The sequence below is a fragment of the Tupaia chinensis genome, unplaced genomic scaffold (assembly GCF_000334495.1).
Source record: "Tupaia chinensis unplaced genomic scaffold, TupChi_1.0 Scaffold000466_1, whole genome shotgun sequence".
Classification (NCBI taxonomy): Eukaryota; Metazoa; Chordata; class Mammalia; order Scandentia; family Tupaiidae; genus Tupaia; species Tupaia belangeri.
The window spans coordinates 1577266-1593546 of record NW_006159975.1 but is presented as its reverse complement, the minus strand read 5'-3'; the positions used below and the strand labels follow the sequence as shown (position 1 = coordinate 1593546).

General features: G+C 34.0%; 1 protein-coding gene across 1 annotated transcript in view; it reads right to left on the bottom strand.

Moving 5' to 3' along the window:
* Positions 1-16281, bottom strand: part of PCLO (piccolo presynaptic cytomatrix protein) — a 445966-nt gene that overhangs the window by 138181 nt on the left and 291504 nt on the right. Inside the window, exon 12 of the mRNA XM_006155762.3 lies at positions 11572-11662. Within this exon, the coding sequence (XP_006155824.1) occupies positions 11572-11662 (91 nt within the window). The remainder of the gene's footprint in view (positions 1-11571; positions 11663-16281) is intronic.

Sequence of the window (16281 nt, the reverse complement as noted above, 5' to 3'; positions counted from 1 at the left end):
TTTTCAATGATTTTAATGATGCTTACACTACCTATCAAATTGATTCCAGACTCTATTTACCTACCTGGATACCATGATCGGATCCTAATATTTTATATACTTTGGTCCCTTTTATATATTCTAGGTTATAGCAAAACAAACAAAAAAGAATCCCCATAATTTATTATTCTGCATAGTAAACATGTAAGTCACTGAAAGGAATAAACTGGTCAAAAATTAAAACTCATTATTATTTGCTGAGTGATTATTTCTGAAGGAAAAAATATTCGGGAGGACAGGACCACAGTCACTCTCCCCACTGTGCTCATGGATACAGTCTCTTAGCTTAACTGCTCTCTTTACAGGAGATCAGGTGCAGTTCCTGTTTATCCCTGTGTTGGAGCATTCTGAGTCTCACTACTCTGAGGAACTAAACAAGCTAATCATATTTCCCTATAGGAAATGACTGTATTCCAATCTTTTGATACTAAAAAGCCTTCCTCCCACAGCATCCGGTTGTCCTGTATGCTCTCAGTAACAAATTCCATGTAGCCCTGTGTTGTACAAATTGCTATGGATCTCATCTGTCCAATGTCAGGTGTTAAGTGCTTGGTTCTTACCATAATAGCCCTAGGATGGATAGAAATGGCTTCCTCACTAACCAGGTGAATAGGAGGAAATACCTATTAAACACAGGACAAAATATTAGCTTGATAATTAACCAAAGAAATTATACTTAAAACTAGCTGACATTGGGACGAGCAGTTAGCGTAACGGCTATGTCGCTGAACTCCCATGTAGTCGACTGTGGTTCGAGGTCCCGGACCTGGGGCCTTGAACTCATGCTGGGCATGTGTATGTGCATGCCCAAGATCTTGAGAGGAGAATGGAGGAGAAGGGATTGCAGTGTGGCCATCCCCCCTGGGGGGGTGATTTCTCGCTTTCTGTCTCTCTGTCTCTCTGGTGAATGCACGTGCCCTGTAGCAAAAACCTCTCTCTCAAAAAAATAAATAAATAAATAAAACTAGCTGATATAAAATTTTGCCTCTGAACACAGTTGGCAACCTGCATCTCTTCTCTTCTATCCTTCTTTTTTTAAATGCATGAAATCAAGATTATAATAGAATATCTAGAAATTATGTGAAAACAAAATTTCAGTATATTCATTCTTTGTGTTTGATTTCACAGCAATAATTTAAATATTTAAGTAAAAAATATTCTATAATCAAAACATTCTTATAGATTATTTTAAATTCTACAGGAATATGTTATTTTTATTACTGTTTTAGGAAATACGCATCATTAAAAAACTGCTAAAATTATAAGTAAATAGAAAGACTGTAAAGAAAAATGAATAAAATCCTTTCTCCCAAAATGAACTACACATATCAACTACACTTGGGAAAAATAACCATTGGGACCAGCAGATGGCATAGTGGTTCTGTTGCTGGACTCCCACATAGCTGATTATGGTTTGAGTCTTGGACCCAGTGGCTTGAAAATCATGCCAAGCACACGTATGTGCATACCTAAAATCCCAGGAGGAGAATAGAATAGAAGAGTCTGTGGTGTAACCAATCCCCCAGGGGGTGATTTCTCAATTACCCTCTCTCTGTCTGTGTCTCTCTTCCTCTGGCGACCTCATGTACCGTATGGAAAAAATCTCTAAAAATAAAGTAAAATAAAAAATAATAAAATAAAACACAATCATTTTAGCTCTTTGAAAACTAAACAAATGCATACAAGAAACAGAAGTATTTGTTCATGAGAAACTGCTGCTCCTAGATTAAGATCAGTAGAAATCTTTTCATGCCGCTCTGGGGCTCCCTCCATTCTAAGCTCAGTTGTCAGAGTCAACTCAGCACAGCAGGCCATTAAAACTAGACGTTCTGCTGCTGAATGTAATGAAATAAGAGAAAGTCTTGTGGAATATCTGTGTGTTAAATTGGGAGTATGAATTAAGACAACCATGAATAGATTTAATAAAATCTCTACAAATCCCTGTGTAAGTGATTGTTGAGTGTGTACTCAGTAGAGACTTCAGAGAGCCCAAACTATCCACATAAACCCAGCTAAAAAGAAGTTGCACGAATGTATAATACAGAGAAGAAAAATTCCAATGGAAAGTAAAAATATGGGCATACTTGGAAACTGACAGGTTTAAAATTTTCTTGGGTGTTGAAAAACACCTATACAAATCCTTCAACAAAACTTTCGAGTTTTAGAGGTAAAGCTTCAGCTTCTCAAGCAGAACTCTGCCCAATCACTGGCTAACTACTAAGTTCTTCAAACTCTTAGGCCTCTGGGAATCTGGTTTAAAAATAAAATACAATGATACCAATAGTAGTGATCATAATGATGACTGTGACAAAGATCTGAAAAGAGACATTAGTTGCCATATGCCACAGAAGAGATTTCCCTTCAGGTAGACAGAATCAGTTCAGAGCTTCTACTTACATTATCCAAACTATCTAATTTTCAACCAAATAAAAAAGAGATACATTCAAAGAAACAGAGAGCTATAACCTACACTCAGTAACAAAGAAACAAACTAGCAAAGAAACAGTCAAATGAACATCTCTCAGTGCCCCCCCCAGGTAGTTTATTTAGTGAAGGTCCTATCATAAACAAGTTGGAAGAAATAAAGGAGAGTGTGATTTTTAAGAATTTAAGTAGAGCAACAGTGGCTCAAAAAGTAAAGATACTCAATAAAGAACTAGAAATTACAAAAACATAAATTACAAAATAGAAAACAAAGAGAAGTCATAAAGTAGAAATAAAAGTCCTCAACAGCATACTTGAAATGGCAGAAGGAAAACAAACAAACAAACAAAAAACAAACAAAAAAAACTAACAAATTTGAAATTTGAAGAGAGACCAAAGGAAATTATACAATTTAAAGGACAGGAAAGAAAGCATGGCAAAAAAATAACAGAGTCTTACACAGCAAAGAGGTATCAAGTGGAGCAACATACATGATGGACTGCCCTTAGAACAATGGTGCTATGCATAGAAAACTGAGACCCAATGGCTGACTACAATTTTTTTTTTTTTAAGAAGTTTTTGCTATAGGGCACATGAGCTCGTCAGACAGACAGAGAGAGACAGAGAGACAGAAAGCGAGAAATCACCCCCCAGGGGGGATGGCCACGCCACAATCCCTTCTCCTCCATTCTCCTCTCGGGATCTTGGGCACGCATGCACACGCACCTGGTATGAGTTTTAAGTCACTGGGTCCAGGACACGAACCACGGTTGACTACATGGGAGTCCAGCGACATAGCCATTACGCTAACTGCTGGTCCCCCAACCACAGTTTTAATCATAGCTTTGGCACCTTGAAAAATACGCTGAGTATGTGTACAGGCATGGTCAAAATCTGGAAAGGAAGGAAAAATGAGGAAAAAAGATTGTGACAAGATCCTTCCCCATTGGGAGTGATTTCTCTCTTTCTCTCCCTGGCGAGTGCAGTTCCCTCTAGCAATACAAAAAATAAGGTAATAAATCCCCCCCAAACATGTGTACATATATGTATGGGAATAACAGAACAGGAAGAGTGACAGAAAGGGAAAGTAAAAATGTATTTGAAGAAATAATAGCCCTGGTCAGCTATGGTGGTTCTGTGCTAATGCAATGCTCCACGATAGTGAGGCCACAAGAAGTCCCCAGTGTGTGTCCCAAGATCTCTCTGTTCATGTCAGATGCCTACGACCCATGATTCTGGCTGATTGAGCGTGGGGGTGCTTCTTTGTCTTTCTCTCTCTTGCTTTCTTTCCAGCAGAAAGAAATAAGCTTTAAAAAATAGTGTTAAAATTATAATAGCTATAAACTTTCCAGACTTGAAGAGAAAGCTTTAATGTACAGACTCAAAAGACTCAACAAACCCCAAGCATGATAAAAAGAGATTCACACCTAGCTAGACACATCATAGTCACAGGTTAAACACTGCTCTGATTTGATTGCTGCAATTGTACACATTTTGTAAAACTACACTGTATCCCACAAAGATTATATGACTATTAAATATAAATTTAACATTATAATTAAAGTTATTATAAAAATCAACGGAAAATGTGTAAAAACTATTTTTTAGAAAAGCTAAAAAATACAACTATGAAAGCATCAGGAGATACAAGAGGGGATTAGAAAATACTTTGAACTAAATAAAAATGAAAGTTAAATATATGGAGAAAAGTGAAGCAGTTCTTAGAAGTAAATATATAGTTTAAATGTCTATATCACAAAAGGAGATCTCAAATTATTAATCTAAATTTTTACCTTAAGAAACTAGGAACAAAGGGCTAACTAAGCACAAAAGAAGTAGAAGGAGGAACTATATTTAGGTTGGATATTGATAAAATAGAAAACAGAAAAATAAGAGAAAAATCAATAAAAGAAAAGTTCTATCTTTGAAATGTGCCAAAACAATTTTTAAGAAAAGCTAAAGAAAAAAGTCATGAAAGCATCAAGAGATGCAAGGTTTGGCAAATTGACAAACCTTCAACTAGATATGATGAAAAAGTTGAAAAGACAAAAGTGATCACATCAGGAGTTAAAAGAGATATCACCATGAACCAAGAGAAATGGAAATAAATTAGAAAATATTATAAATAGGTTTAGGATAAAACTTAAGAAAAAATGGACACATTTCTAGAAAGAAAAAATCTAAATAAACTTATATCAAGACATTGAATTAGTAACTAAACATCACAAAGAAAAGCTCAGGCTAGGTGACTTCATTGACTAATTTTATTAATATTCAAAGAATAAATAATACTAATTCCTCAAAAACTATTCTAAAAAAAGAGAGGGACTATTTTCCACCATATTCTTTCTACAAGGCTAGTTTAGAAAAGTCATCAAAGATATCAAAAGAAAAGAAATGCATAGAATAACATCTGCTATTAACACATAATACCCTGGCAAAGAAACATTGGGATTATGTGCCCTTCTAAGTAGAAATCACTCTAGGATTATAAAATTAATTTAATATCCATGAATTAAAAGTCATTTTATCAACATAAATGGCAAAAGATTACATGATCACCTCAATATGCATGGCAAAATTTTGGACAGAGTTACCAAGAGCTATCAGTTATGACCTGCAGAAAGTAGACCCATTAGACATTGCTGGCAGGAATGTAAATGATACACTCACTGCGAGAAACTATCCGGCAGTTTCTCAAGTAGTTAAAAAGAAGTTCACATGCAACCCAGAAATTTTACATCTAAGAAACTACCCAACTAAAATATGATACATCCATATAAAAACTTGTATGCAAATATTAGAAACAAAACAATCTGGGAAATAGCCAATGGAAAAATCAAATGTAGAATGTCCAAACAACAGAACTTACTTAGCAATAAAAAGGAACAAACCATTGATGCGTGTTACAACACAGACTAACCTAAACGTTTCTGTAAGTGATAGCAGTCACACACTGAAACTACACGGTATATGGTTCTATTTATAAGAAATTCCTAGAAAAGGTAAACTTGTAAGGACAGAAAGTAAATCAGTACAGTTTTCACTCAGTATCCCATGAGAGTTGTCAAGGACCCCCATGAATACCAAAATTTGCAGGTGCTCAAGTCCCTTATATAAAATGGTATAGATTTGTGTTTTAACCTGTTTGCATCCTCTCCTATGTTTTAAATCATCTCTATTGAATAGATTATTTGTAATACCTAATACAATGTAAATGCTATGTAAGTAGTTATAATACCATACTGGTTTTTTAAATTTCCATTTTTTACATGCTTTTCTCCTCCTCCACCCCCAGTAGTTTTGTTCTGCAGATGGCTGAATCCTAGAATGTGGAATGTGTGAATACAAAGGGCTGACTGTAGTTACTTGCAGCTGGATGAGGGATATTGGAAACAGATCATGAGCAGGCTCAAAGTTTATGCAATGATGAAAACTTCTAAAACAAGATTGTGGTGATAGTTACACAATTCCATAAACTTAATAATGTCACTGATTTTTATATCAAGAGTGGGTAATTATAATATGTAAATTATACTTCAATAAAGCTGTTAAAATAATGACAGTCATATTACAACATTATTTATATATATATATACATATATATATATTTTTATATATATATATTTGGTATTGTTACCAACAAAGATCCAATGAGATCTGCTGTTTGATTTCTGGTTCTTTTTTATCAAATTATTTCATCATTTATTTATTTTTAGTTTGCTATAGGGCACATGCACTCACCAGAGAGAAACAGAGAAAGAGAGAGAGAGAGAGAGAGAGAGAGAGAGAGAGAGAGAGAGAGAGAGAGAGAGAGCACGCACGGAGTTTGGGCACGCATACTCGCCTGGCATGATTTTCAAGCCATCCAGGTCTAGCCTTGAACCACAGTCAGCCGTGTTGGAGTCCAGCTCCTCAACCACTATATCATCTGCTGGCCCATGTTTTTGGGTTATAAAGACAGTGACTAATGAAGAATAGAAAATGAACCACTATTTCCTAAAAATACATTGTTATTTTCTGAAAATCAATAATATTTTTAATGTTCTTTGCTATTAAAATTCCTAATTAGCTTTTCTAGTCTTGCAGATGTAGCTAGAGCATTATGGAACCGTATATAGCAAATGCCTTTTTAAAAATGACAAGGATTTCTTTGGCTTGTTTCAAACAGCTTTGTTTCTGGAATCATAAGATAGAATTATAAATTAAAAAAAAAGAGATTCATTTTTTGAGCATTAAATTTTGTTCATTTTTCCCCCCCTGTTGATTACTCTTTAAAAGAAAAGGAAATAGCATTTGTTAAATGTATAGTAAATATAAGATTTTGTGTTTGGTTCGTTTGCAATTTTGTATGACACATGGAGCTCATCTTACACATGGTGTTCACCTTATAGATGAATAGACTTATTTTAAAATTTAGATAAATGTTAGAGCTGAATTCCAGAACAGGTCTTTATGATTCAAAAATCACTACCTATCCTCTCCATTTTGATTCCTTGTGCTTCATTAAATATTTTCCAAGCCATTATATGGTTGATGATAAACACCCATACTACATTTTTAGGTTAATAAGTTAAAGAATCTCGGGCCAGCAGGTGGTATGATAGTTAGGTGATCTCACATAGCTGACCATGGTTTGAGTCCTGTACCTAGCTGGATGAAAAACACACCAGGTGCATGTGCTTGACGAGTAGCCAAAATCCCAGGAGAGAAATAAAGGAGAAGGGATTGTGGCATGACCATCCCTCCTGGGGGGTGATTTCTCACCTTCTCTTTCACTATCTCTGGTGAGGGCATGTGCCCTATGATTAAAAATACATAAATAAATAATCCTACTTGGCATTTAATAAAATACTGTATGCACATATTTCTCTCTGCATATATTACAAAATTATAAATTATGGTGTATATGCACTTATACATACATAGATATGGGTATGCTCAATAAAATTTTAGAAATTCCTTGGTTTTTGTCTCAGTTGTTGCTAAAACGTTACAGTAATGTTTACTTACATTTTAGGTCATCCCATTAAATTGTGAGTAAGTTGAAGATCAGGGTTTCTTATGTGGAAATCATTCTATTAACCTAGTACCCAACACAATTCGTATAAAAAATGTAATGCTGTACTCAACTAGAGCTGAAAAATATCACACAAGGTATATAATATTTTTACTTTCAATTAGTGTATGTAACCAAAATGAAAATTCACTTAATTCACTAATGATCATTTTCCTCCCTGTTTGGGACAGCAGTGTATGGTATTTCATCCTTCATTCCTTCCTCTCTTACATTTTATTTTTAAAAGTCAGTTAAATTATTAGGTCTGCTTATTTTTTCACTATTGATGAAGCTATTAAACACTCTACACATGAGAAATAAAGAGGAAATAGGGACATTGTATTATGAAAGATTTATACATACATAATGACTATACAAAAACCAGTGTATTAACACTTAAGATTATTACTTAATCCTAAATGTGGTTAATTTTCCAGCTCCACACTCACCTAATTTTGAAGCAAATCTCAGGCATGATATCATTTTGTCTATAAATATTTTAGTATGCATCTCTAAAAGGTGACTGTAGTATATAATGTATACTGAATGTCTGCATTCTAGGGCAGAAACTGAAAGATTAGAAGGTATCAAAGCATGGAGAGCACTTGTGGATTCTAGAGACAGTATGGGAGAAGGGTGGGCAATGGGGGGATCAAGGGGGAAAAAAACAGAGCATTTAACAGACACAAAAATGGAAAATTATCTGTTGATGATAATGTGCTTGGTAATATCTTTGTCTGGACTAATATGCAGTGTATTCATTCATGCTGAGAAAATTCATTTTATATGCTCTAAAGATGTACAGTGATTAAATGTAAAAAATGAGAAAAAATATTAAAAAACGAAAAGACATAGTAACTGAAATAAAGTATGTCCATTAAATGTATAAAAAAGGGTGACTGTAAATAATAACAATATATTATATTCTTTTTTAAAGAATTATTTTTATTTACTTTTATTTATTATTATTATTATTATTTTAATTTGACCAGAGACAGAGAGAGAGAGGGAAAATGAGAACGCAAGTCACCAGGTTCAGGACACCAACTGTGGTTGGCCATGTGGGAGTCCAGTATCCCAACCAACAGGCCACTTGCTGGCCCCAGTATTTTATAGTCTTAAAAAATCTTGACAAAGAATGCTGTATTCTCACCACAAAAGTCATAACTGTGTGAGGTAATACATGTGTTAATTAGAGAGCTTTATTCACTCCACAATATATAGGAGTATATATTTCAAAGCATTTGTGTGTATAATAAATACACAGATTCTTCTCTAATGAAAAAATACATTTAAAGACATTAATGTAAAAACGGGCAATTAAAACTAAAAAGATATGGCAATAAAGCCTTATTATCACTAAATACATAATCAGTCAAACTAGGTTTCTGGTTGGACAGACCTAGTGACTTCCAAGAATGCAAATACTCTGTGTCTGGGTTTGTCTGATACTGGCTTAGAACTTCTAGATGTGGTTTGCCAAGTATAGTCACTTCTGGCTCTACCTTTGTACATATATATGTATATAAAGCAATTTAAAGAAGTGAAAAGTTTTAGAGATCCCTTCTGAAGGGATCTCTAAAAGTTCAGGAAAATTGAATGAACGCATGAGTTAATTTGGGTGCAAAAAATTTTAAAATCCGCAGATGGGTTTTTCATAATATGAATTTTTCATGAACTTTTTGAAGATCTTCCTATCTGAAAGCAATACAGATTGTTATAAAACATTTCATTGGTGTTAGGTTCATGCTTCCTAAACACATGAAAAATATTAATCAATGTAGGGTAAGTAAAACAGAAAATATATTATTTTTGGTATATATCAAAAGAATAAAGAGTATATTGCTAGTAAATTTATTGTTCAAAACAATAATCCACCTTTCATATTCTGCAAAATCTGTATACAGAAGAGAGTGAATTTAGGTCCCCCCACACCCCAAGGTTTCTGCTATGGAGCAAGTTGGTTCCTGGGAGAAAAATAGAGAGAGACAGTGAGAGGAAAAGTGAGAAATCACTCCCCAGGGAAGATGGCCATGCTGCAGTCCCTTCTCTTCCACTGTCCTTGGATTCTGGGCATGCACTCACAGGTGCCCAGTGTGATTTTCAAGCTGTCAGGTCAGGGACCCACTGCTGTAGGCCATGTGAGAGTTCAGCACCTTAACGACTACAGCACTTGCTGGCCCCAAAGTGAATTTAGTTTTAAGACTAGTATATTTATAACAAAAAATAGCATTTATTTCTGTTACTCTTATATTTTAAAACTTTTTTCTAGTTGAAGTAAAACAAACAAACAAAAATAATGAGTTGCAAAAGCTGAGTAATAAGATTAAGGAAATAATTCATTTAATATGGCAGAAAATATTAATAATATAGTTATAAAACAAATATATTGATATAGGATCCTAATGATAAGGGAAAAGTGGTTTAAAGCTTCCTTATTGTATGTCCTGAAAAATAATACTGGCATCGATGGAAAGTTATCTTGCTTTATGAGCTGGAGAAAACTGAAATAATTTTTCAGCAAGTAATTACTTCTACAAGAAGAGCCTACGGATTTTAAGATTCACCCCTGAAGTTTTCATCAGTACTTAAAATACAGTCTGAATAGCAAAAATAACACTATGAAAGATTGAATTATATGTCTCTAGCAAAAGAAAAATGACCTAATTTTAAAGAAAAACAACATTAAACTCCTTATCAATTCATTCTCTATGAAAATAAAAAGAGGAAAACTGCTGAAAGCAAAACCTACTTCACAGCCAGCTATTTCAGGTCTAAAATTTCAAGGAGCAATAGCAATTACACTAACAAAATATCTGCTTTTTTCCTTTGTTCTATCATTACTTAAAAAGGCACATTGCCATATAACCATAAATGAATATATATACTCATTAATAATTTTTGATGTATAATGTCCTCAAAACAAAGAATGTACTTCATTGAGAATACAGGAAATAATTATCTTTAAACATTTTGTAAATGATGAAAAAATTTATATTCCATTTTGTTTCTTTAAGCAATCAAGTATGTATTTGTAATATGAAAATTCCATTATCTTTCAAGGGAATGAAAAACAAAGAATGAGGAACTACCAGATTATGGGAGTCATGGCAATTAAATGCAATATGAGATCCTGGATTGGATACTGGATCAGAAAAAAGAAATATGTATCAGTGAGGAAACCCAAAACTTCATAAAGCTTATGGATGTTAAAGTATATTAACCCTGGGTTTAATCATTTTATTGTGGTTAGGCAGATGTTAATAATACGAAAGCTTAGCAAAAAATGGGCTAAAAATTTGTACTATTTTCTTGAAGGTCGAAATTATTTCAAAATAAAAAATCTAAAAATGTCCTCATTATCTTTGGTCTAAATTGACAATGTTCAAATTGAGTAGGTATAGAGACCAGCCATCAGCGTAATGGCTATGTCACTTAACTAGTAGTCGACTGCAGTTTGAGTCCCGGACCTGGTGGCTTAAACTCACGCCAGGCGCATGTGCATGCAAGCCCAGGATCCCAAGAAGAGAATGGAGAAGGGATTGTTGTACGGCCATCCCCCCTGGGGGGGGGGGGGGGTTCTCCTTTTCTATCTCTCTTTCTCTCTCTCTCTGTCTTGATGGCAAGCACGTGTGTCCTATAAAAAAAAAAAAAAGTGTAGGTATAGGGGAATTTATTCCATAGAGGAATCCAAGGTATTTTTTTACTTCCAGTATAAGGAAGTCTTAAACTCCTAAAGCCAGAAACCATATTACTGATAGAATAATAATTGTGGAGCATTGTAATACTGTCCACATTTAAAAAATGCAGTTAATTAGAAGAATGACCTAAATATGTTCCAGGTAGTAACTCCTCATATTAATGATGATGTCATTAATGTTTTTCATTCAATGTATAACCTGTTTAATTTTTCACATTTTCCAAAACATTATGCTTGATACAAAAAGCAGTGTTATCTAAAACTTCATGAATCATCTAAACTAAAATCCAAATTCATGTGCCAATATGACTGTAGAATGAAAATGACTTGGTTATTTCATTTGTTTTACCTGAAACTGTGTGATCCTTAGAGTCTCTCGTTATTTTTATCCTTGAATGAGGAAAGATGTAGTGCACAGTCTTCCCATTCATCTGTATAACCTAAGACATACGTATAAGGTGAAAAATCCATGCTAAAGACTTTTTTAAATATTTCATTCTTTTAGAATTATAAGTTGCCAACATTAACATAACATATTTCTTTAAAATAATATGTGGGGAAATGACACAAATATACAAAAATACTATTCAGAATATGCACTATAATAAAAACGAAATTACATCTTTAAGCGGAAAGTTGTTTCTTTTTTGAAGTCAAGCATTAAAGACATTTTAAAGTGCAATATGCAGAATTAGACTTGTTTATTTAAAAGCACATTGATTGGAGGACCGCAGCAGTTAACGTAATGGCTATGTTGCTGAACTCCCATGTAGCTGACCGTGGTTTGAGTCCCGGACCTGGTGGCTTAAACTCACGCTGGGCACCTGTGCATGCATGCCCAAGATCCCGAGAGGAGAATAGAGGAAAAGGGGATGGTCACATCTCCTCGGGAGGGTGTGATTTCTCATTTTCTATCTCTCTGTCTCTCTCTGTCTCTCTGGCAAGCACATGCGCCGTATAGCAAAAAACAAAAACAAAAACAAAAAACCTCTTTAAAACCACATTGATTAGGCCAATGAAAATGTATTAGAAGACTTAAATGATGACAATTTAAGCATCTTATAAAATATGATGATGATTTATTATCAATAAACTTGATTTCTAAGTTTATTATAGTCTTTGCAGTCATAACCAATTGCTCCTGCAAACTGAGTCGCTGTATTTGAAAAATTGCCTGCTGTTGATTTTGCTTTCGACAGCCTAGAAATGGAAAGACATTTAAAATTTTCAGCAATTAAATGATGCTAAGGGTGAGAAGGCCCACCCCCACTCCACATTCCTATCACCATAATTAGAATTGCTTTATATTTATGTTGCTTGATTTCATGGTGATATTGTACTTCCCCTGAGCACTGGACATTACATTATATACTAGACACTGAGACTGATTCTGTATAAATAAGCGTTTGCTCATTCTAATTCTTTCTGAAGCCTTCTTTGAATTCAAAGGTTGTATTACTGATATGCTATTTCTCATTTACTGTAGACATTCCTTAGGGCAGAAGAAGTAACACTTAAAGCTACTGTTCCAAGTCTGTGATTTCCATTTTCATTATTGAGACTTGAACATGAGAATACTATATACTGCATTATCTCTGTTTCCACCTGGTGAAATGAGGTTTCTGAAACAAAAGCAAATTAGCAAATGCAAATTTGTTCTTCATATTTATGGAACTTTGCTTTCAAAAGAGATTTATGAAACAATGAAAGATTGAAATAGCAAAATATGTATTCATATCTATATTAACAGGATTTTATTGGTACGGAATTTTGGACCTATTGCCTTAGGAACATTTTTTACTTAAATTACAAATGAAATAAAGTTTAATAGAAATAGACATTCCATACTACCTATTTTAGGATATGTTTAAGAATTGCATGGAATACTAATCCGAAATATTAAATAGAATTTAGAATCTAAGAGATGTGCATTTTAAGAAGAAAGATTCCTTGAGAAACTTGTGTGGCCTCAATGTGCCCTAGTAAATCCATCTGCAAAATTATTAGAATTCTGAACATTAAAAGTAAAATATGTACTGGAAAAAATGCAAGTTAAAATTACAGCCTTTAGCTATCCTCTTTCAGAAAGAATAAACTTAATCAGGCCTCAGATGAACCTAAAACAGTTACCAAACAACAGCAGAATCTTGCTAATTCCAGGAATAATAATACGAATTTTAATAATAAATTGTTTGTAGGAATATAAAAATATAATGTTTAGAGTCATCAGTCAATCCTGATAATTCATACTAATACTGACTAATATTATAAATCACTGAAAACTTTATTCACATTTTGTTTTTTTAGAGAGAGGGTTTTTTTGCTACAGGGCACATGTGCTCGGCAGAGAAACAGAGAGAGAGAAAGTGAAAAATCACCCTCCGGGGGGTTGGCCGTGCCATAGTTCCTTCTCCTCCACTCTCCTCTCAGGATCTTGGGCAGGCACACATGTGTGTTCGTCATGAGTTTTAAGCCACCGGGTCTAGGACTCAAACTGCAGTTGACTGCACAGGAGTCCAGTGATGTAACCATTATGCCATCTGCTGATCCTGAAAACTTATTCACATTTTTAACAAAATAGTTTACATTTTCTTTCTATTTCCTCTTCTCTCTCTCTCTCTCTCTGTGTCTCCCTCTTAATCTCTTCCCTTTCTCTTTCTTACATTCTCTCCTTTGGCCTCCTTCTCCCTTCAATTTTCTTTTCTCCTTCCACTTTCCTTCTTTTTCTCATACATTCTCTCCTTTGGCCTCCTTCTCTCTTCAATCATCTTTTCTCCTTCCACTTTCCTTCTTTTTCTCATCCTTCCCTCTCCTAACGTGCATTTAAAGATCTTTACTTACTTACTAAAAAGTAAACTGTGTGCATTGAATATTCAACAACCATTAGAACTCAATTTGTTTTGATAATTCATTAAAATTGGTGGATAATATTTCATTTTATTTCAAATTATCTTATCATTTCATGTATTATTTAATAATAATTTTGAAAATAATTTTTCCTATCTGGTAAAAAATAAATTAAGGAAATGTAACTTCTGTCTTCTGGTATTCTTTCCAATTTCCAGACTCAGGAGAAGTTGATATATTCTCATAAAAGATCTAGTGCACAGTTTAGGAAAGTATTCCAGTTTCCTACATTTTTCATCAGATTTATATCAGCAGCTAGTATCACTTTTTAGTTGATGTTTATGATGATGTCAGGGGAAAAGATGTTGAATATCTTCATTCATGAATGTCTTAGAGCATTTAATACAAGCTCCTGTAGTTTCACAGACTGTACAATTAGTTTCATAAGCCCACTTTATAAATAAAAACAATAAACTACCAACATTATAATCTGTGTGACCATGAGTCTATAGAAAGTAGGGGTATTGAAATTAACCTGAAAATTTTAAAAAAAAGAAAAAAGAATTTAGTAGTATCTGTCCCCCATATATAAAGCATATGGGGCTCAGTTTTTCCTAAACATTGCAGGTGGATGTTGAGAGTCTTCTAGCAGACTGGTTTGCAGAGTAGACATGGTTTCTACCAAACAGGCCAGGAACAAAGTCAGAGGGAAAAGTGATGTCAAGTTGTGCTCTGTACTCCTTCCCAAGGAGTGGGTCTCTGTCATCTTTGGTTTTGGGTGGTTCTGGGTTGACAGAACTATGGCTTGTATGACTCTCAGAGAAAGAATTATCCTTTTAACCCACCTAAAAATATTTCAGAATGAATAATTTTTATAATTTCACCCTTTTTGTTTGTGCAACAATATTTGTATTAATATATATTTAATGTATACATAAATTCATCTATTCTCTCACTTCAATGTCATGCATGCTTCATGCAGTGGTTACAGTGCTCTCCTGGGTTCCTAGCACTGTGGTAGGCCATGGTATACACATGTAAACATATCACAGTGGATGGAATACAGAACAGCTGCTCTCTGGGAGTTCATAGACCAAGACATAGCATGTAGGGTACTGCAAGAGCACAAAGGAAGAACACTTATTCCTATTGGTGGGGAGGTGGTGGTGAAGTGTTAGAGAACTCTTCTTACAATATGACGTGTGCATATGAAGAACTAAGTGATAAGTAGGGTTAGCCAGGAGAAGAATGGAGGAAGTATTCAGGGACAGAAAACAGCATACTCAAATGTCCAGAGTAATGAGAAAGAGTGGGTGCTTCAGAGAACTTGAGTTCACCTCAAAGCAGCAGCTGCATGGCAACTGGAGAGGGTGTGGACATTCATGCAGTGGAAGCATTCTGTAATAGTCAAGAAGTGTTGCTCTTTACTCAGTGAAAGGCAATAGTCCTATTTACAGACTGATTGATTGATAAAAATAAAAACAAATAAATGAGGTTAGGCAAGCTTTTCAATTCATGAAGCAGAGTTAAGTTTCCACTGAATAATGCAGAGGTTAAACATAAATATATTTATTTGTTTTATAGTTAATATGATTGTGAGTCTAGTTTTAAATTTCAGAAATGCTCTTCTACCCCTCCAATAAATGAACATAAAAAATTTTAAAAACAGATAAATTAGTGTTTGCATTAGTCAATTTGGTTTTATTACTTTTGCCCAACAGAGCATTTTATAAGCATAAATTCTTGTTATGCGTAACTTTTCAAATAAAAGCATCTGAGTTTATTGGTACCAAGAGCCTAATATTACCTTTTTATAATTAGAGATGTAAAGAAGTGCATTAAATGAAAATGCCATTTTGTTATTTTCCTGATCAAGATATAGCTATGATTTTAAAGAGGAAGGCAGTGTCTGATGATACATATTAATGCAGATAGTATACATTTTGAATTTTATATAATTAAACTTTTATTATACTGACCCAAAAGGATCCTTTTGTTTTCTATTTTATCAAGTATACAAATAAACTTATTAAGTCATTCTCAAATATACACTCTTTGTTTTTGTTGTTACACTGCTCAATAATTACATATTGATTGAAACATGATATACAATATCTTCAGTAGATGAACACTGCAAATATGCATATGTTAGTAATACAAAATTCAGAAAGAAAGCAGTAAAGATATCTATATTTAATTCTTATACAATATA